The sequence below is a fragment of the Lampetra fluviatilis genome, chromosome 12, assembly GCF_964198595.1.
Source record: "Lampetra fluviatilis chromosome 12, kcLamFluv1.1, whole genome shotgun sequence".
Lineage (NCBI taxonomy): Eukaryota > Metazoa > Chordata > Hyperoartia > Petromyzontiformes > Petromyzontidae > Lampetra > Lampetra fluviatilis.
The window spans coordinates 4,303,796-4,315,409 of NC_136286.1; the positions used below are offsets into that span (position 1 = coordinate 4,303,796).

The window sequence follows — 11,614 nt, forward strand, 5'->3', positions numbered from 1 at the left end:
CATCCCTCGCTCGTGGCCCTGTCTGGGATGCCTTCGGCCTGCTCGCATGCACATTACGGGCTCACTGCGATGCAGATGCACCATAATCTACGGTCATTCCTCTTTTTAATGTGGAAGATTAAAGGCGGGTGGCCAAAGGGCAGACCTGTGTATATTACCCAGGCGGCGCACATTAATTCTCATTCACGGTTGCCAGCGAGGCCCCGGGATTAGACGGCGATTATGCATTTAAATTTCAAAGTCATTAGACGCGCATTGCCATAAACCAACATGGTCTGCGGGGTCAACCCTGTGCGTTCACTCAAAGCGGGCTGGGGTTTTTTCATTTTTTTTGTCACGAAATTAAATGAACACTGGCGTATTCAGGATATATCGAGCGGCTTTGTTCTCATTGCCTCAGCGGAATAGCAGACGCGTACCCAAGCGCGTCCACGTTTCCCTGCTACCGCTGGCAGGGTACAAAGCGTACTGCAATCGGCACAAAGTTTTCCTTAACGCACTCCGTCACATTTGATCATTCGCACGCGTGTTTATTCCACAACCCGTCTCAGTGTCTCCCAGTTGAACAGCGTGAACGCTGTGTTGAGGGCACAAGAACGGCATTTATAGTATTACACGCAGAGTTTTATTTTGGTTTATGTTTCATGTTAAAATAGAGACCTTGAGCTATTGATATTTAATAGGTGAGATGAAATCAATTAGTTTAATGGATTTTTTTCCTCACTCCCTAAAACCTTTTTAGTGGAGTGGCGGCGCAGAGGTTAGCACACTCTGCCCTGAACTCGGTTACCTGATTTCGATTCTGAACCTGTCTTGAGCCCCCGGCCCTTCCCTTCACCAACCTTCCCCCTCGCTGCTCAGCGTGGTGAAGTATGGCCAACAGCTCCCATGACCGATACGGTACGGGGAAGCCTTCGTCCAGCAGTGGATTGACAAAACGACCATGAAAGCCATCCCCAAGCATACCGACCGTCGTCCCCGTCTCTCCGCTCCTCCACGCCGCAGGCACCTGGCGCAGAACCCGTTCATCTGCGACTGCCACCTCAAGTGGCTGGCCGACTACCTCCACGCCAACCCGATCGAGACGAGCGGAGCCCGCTGCGCCAGCCCGCGCCGACTCGCCAACAAGCGCATCGGCCAGATCAAGAGCAAGAAGTTCCGCTGCTCAGGTGGGCGCCCACACCTGCCGCATGCACCCTTTGAAGGCGCACCACACGCTCACCGCACGCTCGCTCTCTCTCTCTCTCACGGTCTCTACCTCTCGCGCCAGCGGTCTTAACCTTAACCCTGCTCGCAGTGCCTGCCAGTATCTCAGCAGTGGCTGGAGAAAGGCAGGAGGGGGCTTGGTGTGTGCGTGTGAGTGTAGGATACCTGTCTGTCGTGTCGTCTCGCATGTACGTGTACTGCTCGTGTGTGGGTACGTGTGTGGGTACGTGTGTAGGTGCGTGTGTACCAGTGTGTGTTCATGTGTGGTTGTTGTTGTTCGTGTGTGCTCACGGGTGTGATCTTGTTTGCGAATTTAAAGCCCTTGTCAATGTTCTATTCGTTGAGGGCCTCGCCACGTTGTGTGGATCGCAGGGGGTTATTTGACCATACTTCACCATCCTGGCTACTGTGGGGTGGTCTTGAGCATAGACATGGGCGCATTAAAGTACAACGATACATTTTTTTTCTGCACTACCCATTGATGCCCACCGTGTGACCTTTATGGAAATAATCGGCAGGTATCGCAAATAAATAAGAATTGATATTGCCGTGGTGACATGTAAGCTTCTCTTCGTCTCACAACTATTTTTTTCAGAAAGGTCCTGCATTGGGATGATAATTGTTTTTTTACCCTTTTATCTGGCAACAAAACTGACACCTTTTTTTGGCGCTTTAGCCGCACCACCACCCTTGTTGCGTGAATGGACGCTCGCTAACAACACTTGGCCACACAGGGGGAATTGTGTCAAGGGCAGCACAAATGCTTGTGGAGCCTGCGCCCAAACAATTATCATATTTTTCTACTGGCAAAGGAGGTGCCAATGGTCGGCATTGGGATGTTTGGCCAATACCATTCGTGATTTTCTTGGCAGTGGGAAGTAAACCGGAGTGCCTGGAGAAAGCACACACATACAGGGGGGAGGGGGTTAACACTCAACAATGTTACCTCTCAGCCCCAGTCCTACAACACCTGGCAAGCCCTGGTGGTCAGCCTTCCAAGCGCTATCCAGGCTCGAACCTGCTTAACTTCTGAGACTTGACGAGATGGGGATAGGCCAGATGAACGTATTAACTCGGGGTTTCTCAAATTCCATTACCCACGATCCACCACAGTACGTCCTTCAGAATGCACCACCCTTCAAATGCAACTTTAGTTGATACGTGCTGCACATGCCTGATGATTGTTAAGAATTCAAACGAGGTTAGAGAGATCTTGCGCGCGTATACGCGTGTGTGCGTGTGCGTCCCACGTGGAGAGTAGACCACAGATTCAAATTAACGCTGCTCTCTGCGTCTCGTCGGAAGTGTTCACCAATCATCAGGCACGGGCAATGCGGAAAAAAACTTATCTTACATTTGAACAAGGGTAAACTCGGACACTCGAGAAGACGAAGCGGGTCACAGGCAATGTCTGAGACCACACCGGAATCTAAACGTAGGACCATTTTGTCCGGGCTTTTAGCCACATGTGAAGCAAATGGATTTTAAATGTAAGCCACTTGTGTGTGTGCGTGTGTGCTCCATCATGGTGGTATTTAATGAAAGTTTTTTTTTTTGCCTCTTCCAAACCCTTTCGGAAGATGAACTGAGCTTGGTTCTTTGGGACGCGATGGCGGTGCTTGTTAATTCACGGTGCTTGTTAATTCACGCTCGCTCTCTCTCTGTCTCTCTCTGTCACAGTCACAGCAATCAGCTTGTCTTGTTGTCTCCCTTTCTCTCCATCCTGCCACCCCACCCCACCAGCCAAGGAGCAGTACTCTCTACCAGGTGCGTGCTTCTCTCACCTTTTTGCATTCTCTGACCAATTTGCCACCCATTTCTACCTGCTACTAATCTCTCTCTCTTTCTCTCTGTCGCTTTCGTCTTGGCTGCCGCTGTTGTTGAATTAAAACAATTGTCTGTTTTTCTGCCGGTGAATCGAGAGAGATTGTTTCCAAACGCTAAACCACCTCCTCTGCAAAAAAAAATGCGAAATGAGGGGGTTGCCACCTGTCCTTGTTTTCTCACGATTCGTCCTCTCTTTGAAGCAGTTGTCCCGTGATAGGTCTTCGTATTTTTCATAGCGAAAAGGGGGGTGGCAACCCTGGGTGAAATGCCCAGTAAGCATTGCGAGAATCACATGGAACCGCATTGATTGGCTGAAAACGTCTTAATATGTAGAGAACCACAGAGCTTGGGCAATTGTTGGCCGCGCCAGCTCACGGCCGCGCTGCTGCCTTGCAGCTTGTCTGTGCTTCCTTATCAACCCTGAGACCCAATTTGCACAAATGACGACGCTATATATATAAGCCCAACATTTGTACTATTGTTATGAGCACTGCAGGTTATCTGCAAAACGTTGGCAGCATTATCTTGCACAGGGGTGGTTCGGTGTTGGAAATCGCCCAAGGTCAGCACGTAATAAAAACGTTTGTATAATTTTCTATGTCGTGGGCCTTATGGTAACAGGGCGCTCTGTGGTGCGACATTGTTAGTCTTTCACTTACGTGTGCCGGACGGTGTGCCTGTATGTGTCGCTTGAGTGGTACAATTTCAATGCAAGAAGACTCGGAAGCAAGAGCTTTTGCATGTACAGTAAACCCTTGTTAATTCGACACATGTGGGGCTCTGGCCCTTGCCGAATTATCCAATATTGCGAATTATGTACAATGGTGTACTCCCCGGTGCCTCCTGCCCCAATAACAAAAAAATCAAAATTTGCTTTCCTAAATAAATTTTCCATAAAAAGTAACGCTTACCATCAGTATACAGCACTGCAGGTGAAGAAGGAGGATGCGGTAGGTCCCATGTGGTAGGTGGCAGAGGTTGTGGAGGGACCTTAATGCACTTAGTATGTACTTACTGTACTGTATTTTCAGGGTGCTTGATTCAATGTCAAACTCTTCACACGCCATACACATTGACACACACCCTGTGCATCAATTCTATCCGAAACTTTGGATTTGTCTCGCAGACTAAAGGAGTTTATATTTCAGTCCCTTTCCATTACTTCTTGATGTCGGTGTAGACGACATTTCTGAGAGGGTTGGCTGCACCAATAAGGTAAAGTCCAAAGCGACGGGTCTGCACTAACGCTCACCATGCTCGCCACGCTCACCATGCTCACCACGCTCACCACGCGCGCCACCACCAGACCGAGCCGTTGTTTTGGTCGTGGCATGCGGCGTCGCTCCACGTGTCTGACGAAATTGGACCAGTCGGTACGGGAATTCGGCTCATGGCGAATTACTACTACACCGTATATATGCCGAAAGCGCAGCCGTGCAGAATTATCCCCAATGATCAATTATCAAATACCGAAATAACGAGGTGTTACTGTATTGTTCCAAGCATGGGCAGCGTAGCGTTTGGTTTCTGGTTGTTAAACACGTGCGTCACGTTATGACTTTTTTGACTGCAAGGCTGATATTAATTGTGGATTTTATCTCCTGCTGCTTTGATTTTGAAGTTGTAAATATTGAATGACGATGATGATGATGATCATGTATGAATACATTTTCTCTGGACAATGATGATATTCGGGGATGAATCGTCCTCAATTTGATTTATATTTGTCAAAGTAGGAAAACTGTTCTGCCACGCATTCTCAAAGCCCTCTTTCCATTCATTCGTGTGCCTCAACATGCATATTTGTCTGTTGGTGTCTCTGATTCTTTTTCATAATATTACTTTATTTCTTCGTACTAAACACTACTTGGCCGTCATTATTTTAGCAATTTTCTACAAGTAGTTCATTTTTGTTCATAAAATCGTGCTAATTTATACACCTGGCATGCTATCACGGTGTAATTGTTAGCACACTAAACTTGCAATCCAGAAGTCACCAGGTTGATCTCCTGGCATGGCAGTTGAAACAACGGTAGAATTGTCTTGAATCGGCCCTCACCCAGTGGTGAATATGGGTCGAACGTGCTGGGGTTCCCACGTGTGGGTACACCCACCTCTTCCAAGACGTCTGGCCAGCATGGAGGAGTAGGCCAAATACCATCGTGGTTGGGGGGGTGGGGTTTCTAAAGCTCCTCTTAGTGGGGAATTTTCCAACGACAGTGGGCACGAGCAGGACACTGCAGACCTGCTGCACCTATCCCTCTTAATACATCTGCATAATTCTGACATTTTCACTCGTGTGGTCTTCATAACTCCATCCCCTTTGAGTCCCATTTGGCCCCAACGCCATGACAGATCTCTCTCTCTCTCGTGCACTCTAAATCTCTCTGTTGTCTCTCTTTCTCTCTCTAACTGGCCTCCTCACGTGCTGCCCTTGCTCCGCGGGCCTTGGGTCCCGCTCCTACGGTACTCTCCTGGCCCGCCGGGCCCAACGTGGGCCTGCCCTGCTGCTCCTGCCGCGTCGCTTTCCCTTGTGCTTGATCTAACCATGTGCTTGCCGCGCTCAAGACAAAACAAAACATGGTTCCTTCAAGCACCAGGGAAGGCCACGCCCCTCGGCCACCCGGGGGACACTGCAGAGCTTGCTGCCTGGTGGTGGTACCGGGTCATTCCCGACCTCCTAGAGTCGACAAACCTGGTTACACTTAATGTTAAACAGGCGATTTGGTGATGCTGCTGCTGTTGCATTGACGGTGGTGCACGAGCACACATAATAATAAGACAAAAAAACTCCACACGTTGGTCAATAATAATTATAAATCGTGATGTATGTGCTATGAAGGAGGGCCATTGCCCAAAACGTCGCAAATTTAATATCTATTTAGGCCACACAGTGTTATTGATGAATGTGTTGAGTTTTTTTCTTGTTAATATTTTGTTTTCTCCTAACCTCTTCCGATGAAAAGGTCGTGTTTTCTGCTAGGAAGCTGTGTGACCTTTTTGTGCGAATTATATTTGAGATGCGCTGAGTAAAAGTGAAAAAGTGAACTATTCTGCAAAACAACAAAGTAACGCTGTGCTTCAGGAATCAAACAAGTCCGCTCCACACGTGTCAATGATTCGTCACGATTCAGGATAGCGATTTGATTTACGAGTTGGTTAATGTTTCTAACAGTGGTTGCATTGTCACTTCTCTAGTAGCTGCAGGGGTGACACAAACTAACGAATACATGTACCAAATGAAAATAATCTGTTGCTAATGATTCGGCGAATGTATTATATGCATAATTCATCGATGCATCATTACACCTCTCCTGTGTTTACGAGTGAAGAAAATATATATTGCCAATCCATGTTGAAACATTGTCTTGTTATAAAGTGCCCATGGTCTATCCCCTCTTGGCCCTGCTTTGCGCTTCTATTTCCAATTCCCCCCCACCCCCCACCCGCTGGCTGCGCTGGCCGTGGCCCCACCGTGCCGATGCGCAGGAGCCGAAGACCACCGCTCGAAGCTGGGTGGCGAGTGCTTCGTTGACTCGCTGTGCCCCGAGCGCTGCCGCTGCGAGGGCACCATCGTCGACTGCTCCAGCCAGCGCCTCTCCCGCATCCCGGAGCACCTGCCGCAGTACACCACCGAGCTGTGAGTCGGCTTCGCAGGCGCGCCGGGTCGGGCGCCTGGTCCTCTCGAACCTGTCGCACAGTGAGCGGGCCACGGTGGCGAAATGTTAACTGCCTCGCCTGGTTTGCGGGAGGTCGTGGGTTTGATCCCCGACCCTGACGCCTGCTGTATATTTGGAGTTTGCGTGTGTCTCTCCCCATGGTGACGTGGATGTTTCTCTGGATCCTCCGGTTTTTCTCTCCGCATTTGGAATCAACGTGCGTTTAGAGTATTTGGCTGATAGAAATGTTCACGTGATAAGCCACTTCGTTGAGCTATCATTTGGGGCCAGGTCACTTGTGCAAAGAGCTGCATAGCTCAGTTGGCCTTACCTGGTCAAATAAAAAAATAGTTTCTAGTTTGGAGAGTGGTTTAGGCTTCGTGTGTTGGTGCACTTGGTAGGAAGGAAAGAGCCGGTGTTGAAGACTGCATTGGTTTTGTGTGCTGCAAAGCCAGGTCAGGGAGGGGGAAATATTTCACGTCTAAGATTGACAAACTTTCTGTCCGCACTCAGAAACAGGTTTATTGTGTGTGTGTGTTCAAATATGCTCGTTGTTTGTATCCTTCTCTTGCCTCCAGGCGACTGAACAACAATGACATCACGGTGTTGGAAGCAACGGGGATTTTCAAGAAGCTCACACAGTTGCGGAAAATGTACGGTTTGTTGCTGAGAATCGAATGGATAACCATTACTCCTTCATAACCATTATTGCATCTGTTATAGCAGCCATAAACAAAGACAAAGATCCCCCCTATAGCCTGAACAGACTGTTGGGGCAAGTGCTGTAAGCGAGCACCTGTGAAGGCCGGAGTGGCACACGAGGGGGTGGGTGGGGTGGCCAACACCACGCCCGGCCATCTTTGTATTCCTAGTGGCGATGTCTACACACCGCACGAGGCACTTATTTGAGGCTGAGTCTACCTAGGGGAAGCCCAGGACCGGTTGAGATAATCCTCACTGGTGTTGGCCATGAGCGGGAATCGAACTCGGGCCGCCAGGTTCGTCGCGCAGCGTAGCACTGACCGCGACACTGCCGCTATGACACAGAAAGGACAAACTTTACGACAGGCATAAATACAAAATGGCACAGGTTCAAGTCGAATTAATTATAAAAAAAAATATTCCACCATAAGTTTTGATCTTTGAGTCTTTTGTTGTCACTGGCATATGTTGTGCAATGGGGTATGTTTATCAACAACCTCCCACTTCCTACCAATGTGATAAATGCCTTTCACCACCGCCACCCAAACAACCTTATGAACATGTAGTCTTAAAATAAAGCCATGGAACGGGGTGCATCCATTCATCAACTAAAATCACTGGATCTTACGCTCACAATACATCTATCGAATCGAGCATGTAGGAATACATTACTTGTCATTCATGCAATTTATATGCTAATGATACAGATGACTTGCGATAACCTCAAACATGAAGTAATGCCAACGAGCAAGTACAAATTAGACAAGCGGGCATTCGTTCTGAAATCGCCGAACGGAATCTTGACGATTCATACAATTCTCACGTGCAAAGTAGATGTTGCACTTGTAACTGCGAGCAAGAAACACCTGATTTTCTATCGGCTTTAGCGTCACATTCCACAGGAGGTGACCTACTTGGTTCACTGGTGATGGGGATTGCATATTTGCCAGTGTTTAGCCTAAGACTTCAAGCAATTTTGCACTTTAAGCTAATCCTTTCCGATGCGTTAATCCAATCAACCTCAGGTCCATAATTTTTAAGTCTCCCAAGCAATATATGTTTTTTAAACATCATACTTTTCTGCTTATAAGCACACTCGACATTGTTTCATCCAAATTGAATTTTTATAGCAATTCCAGGTCACCGTTACCAATTGCATAGGTCACTCCGTCAGCAGCGATCATCCGTTTGTTTGTGATCTTGAGACTCAAATCGTGTCATTTATCTTCTCGCGTTTTCAGCCTCTGAAGTTGCTTCTGTTCGTCTTCATAAGTTTCCCATCCCTTGCCCCATGTAACTTTTTGTCAAGTCCGGTGCCTTAAATACCTTTTCTTGGACACGTGGTTAGCGAAACCCCGCGTGAGTTGCATGTTAAAATTCTACGTCACCCGCCGGTGTTACTTGAGTCATGCATGATCTGGATGTTGTTTCCCTCGAATGCGTTTGCCACTCAGGTGTCTGCAATGTTTCGGATTTATTCACCGCTGTAACTTCCTTCGTTTCACCAAAGTCCTCCGTGGGGGCGGGTGGGGATGTGGTGATCATTCTTGTAAATCAGCTTAGGGCTGAATGTTACTTCATCATCACCATCGGCGGATAGCCCGTAGGTGTCCACCGCACATTTTGTCATTTGTTTCCACTTTCCCTCTGTCTTGTGCCAATATGCTCAAGTAGTGCACACATCTTCCTGGCACCAATCTCTTATGGTGTCCTCGTCAAGCCATTCTCCGTTATGTTTTCCTCTCTTTCCGGTTCCTTCCATTTTTCTGAACAACACACTTTTAATTTTCCTGCTGTTGTCCATCCTACATGTCTGCCCAAACAGTGCCGGTTCCCTTCTCGTAACCGCCCGCATCATCAGGTCTTCTACCGGTCGCGCGTGTGCGCTTTTGCGCGAGCCCGCGAATTGTGTGTCGTGCTCGTGGTTCGGTGGGGGAACTCTCCCGCCGTGTCTGCTCCCTCCGCACGCAGTAACCTGAGCAACAACAAGATCGCCGAAGTGGAGGAGGGGGCGTTTGAAGGCGCCGGCTCGGTGGGAGAGCTCCTGCTGACGGGAAACCAGCTGGAGAGTGTGCACGGAGCCATGTTTCGGGGCCTGGAGGGCCTCAAAACACTGTATGCCGCCAGTTTATTGCCATGACCTTTCGAGCAGTTTTTGTGCTCTGCGAAATGTGTAATGGATGATATTTGTTTTGGGCGTTTTTATTTTCTTTTGGGTGTTTTTTTCTTTCTTTCTTTTTTTTCGGTTTGCGTTAACTTGTTTTGTCCCGGCCACGGCCATCCACGCAATTCCTCTGCGTTCCTTCGTGTGCATCCCAGCGAATTATGGTTTTTTGTTATTCCGTCGCAATAAAACGTCAAAAAGCAATGTCTTGCTCAAATGAGCATTGAGGCATTGGTTCTCATCTTCTGTTTACAGCCCTGCAAAGCCAGCAGTGGAAATTCCTCGTTCCTGTGGCAGGGGAGAGTCTCTCTATAGGACAACTACTGTTGCCTACCCCACAAAGTGGAACTTATTTTATCGACCCCACAGAAATGATGCGCTGAGTCAACCCCCAAGCAGGGATTGCGAGCCACGCACAATAATTGCTGACAATATATTTATTGTAATATGGAAATGGAAATCAATTTATCATCAACTGCAACTGGATCCTTTTATCGTCCGTGTGTATGTGTCTTTTAGATATTTATTGTAAGGATAAGGATTTGTGTCATGGCGCTTAAATACCTCAGCAATTCAAAGGGCATGACTTCGCATCTCATCTCATCCATCCCAGTGCCATATGGCAGTCTAACCAGGTGACCCTCAGTGACACCTTTCCCTATGCTGCACGTGGTATGCCCAGCACTTGCCTCCAAATGGGCATTGATCTGCTGATAGGGGGCAATGTTGCATTGTTATTTTCCCAATTAAGTCATTTGCTTTTCATTTAACGCTTGGGCCATTGTCACCTTTATTGCACATCATGATCATCATCATCATCATCATCGTGGGGCACGCGAGAGCAACCAAAACCGTCGTTGTGTCAAACCAGAGTGCCCACGTGCCACCGCTACGCTGCCGAGGGAGGGTTCCTGCGTGGTTCTGCCCGTGTCACGACAGATCTAACGGATTTAAAGCTTTCGTGACTGCAGGGATTCATCTTCTTGGTTCTTTCGGTAAAGTCACGTAGAAGGGAGACAATAAAATAATACAAATAAAACATAATAAAATACAATTCTCACGACGTTTCGGCCACAATGCAAGCAGCCGTCCTAACGGACCAGCGAGTCCCGCGGACGGCCAACCGGGCGATTCGGCGATTTGTCGTTCGGACAAGCACTTTGGTGATTTGTCAAAGTAAAGTAAAAAAAAACAATCGCTCACCCTGCGTCTCACCCCCTCCGCACGTGACAGGATGCTGCGCAGCAACAAGCTGACGTGCGTGGGCAACGGCACCTTCGCAGGCCTCGGCTCGGTGCGGCTGCTGTCGCTCTACGACAACCAGATCGGCAGCATCACTCCCGGAGCCTTCGCCACCGTGCACTCGCTCTCCACGCTGTGAGGAGCGCCCAACACCACCACCCACTCCAACACACAGCACCGCATCGTCCCGACGATTGTTTCTTCTTCTTGGTTCTTTCGGTAAAGTCACGTAGAAGGGAAATAATAAAATAATAAAAATAAAACATATTATTTTATTATGTTTTATTTTTATTATTTTTAATTTACCGAAAGAACCAAGAAGATGAATCCCTGCAGTCACGAAAGCTTTAAATCGAGATTGTTTCTTGTTTATCTTGCCATGCATTTCGTGATTCGTTTCACCCCATTTTTAATTTTCTGAGGGTTTTCGTTTCGCTCACTAGTTGCTTTCAATTGGATTTGGCCCTCGTGTTTAATTAATGTACGACGTTGTGAGGATGCGATTAGCATGAATGGCGCTATATGAAATTAAGTTGTTATTACCGTATTCTTTGGATTATAAGTTTCTCAGGAAAATAAGACGTGCCACAAAATGCGTGCCCTGTATCAATTAAGTTTTCCAAATCTGGTCACACACGGCGCGCGCACGCGCCCATATACCTACCGGGATTATAAAGAAGCATCCTCAAATTTTGCTTCAAAATACAGGGCGGATCAAATATGAAATGGAGAATGCGATACTATGCAAAGCGTGCATTTGCCGAAGTTGCGAATGCTTTTGTTGCATCGGTGGTGTCACTTCACGTGAAGGGGT

At 47.9% G+C, this 11,614-nt stretch overlaps 1 protein-coding gene across 8 annotated transcripts in view; it reads left to right on the top strand.

Annotated features, from left to right (window-relative positions):
• The window catches only part of LOC144935062 (slit homolog 2 protein-like), a 181,105-nt gene that overhangs the window by 135,477 nt on the left and 34,014 nt on the right, over positions 1–11,614 (top strand). For 4 of the 8 annotated variants that reach the window (XM_078861396.1, XM_078861399.1, XM_078861397.1 and 1 more), the window contains 6 exons: positions 1,006–1,169; positions 2,950–2,973; positions 6,523–6,673; positions 7,271–7,345; positions 9,366–9,509; positions 10,792–10,935. In XM_078861396.1, the coding sequence (XP_078717522.1) occupies positions 1,006–1,169; positions 2,950–2,973; positions 6,523–6,673; positions 7,271–7,345; positions 9,366–9,509; positions 10,792–10,935 (702 nt within the window). The remainder of the gene's footprint in view (positions 1–1,005; positions 1,170–2,949; positions 2,974–6,522; positions 6,674–7,270; positions 7,346–9,365; positions 9,510–10,791; positions 10,936–11,614) is intronic. The other 4 variants (XM_078861398.1, XM_078861402.1, XM_078861400.1 and 1 more) reach the window with 1 other exon arrangement.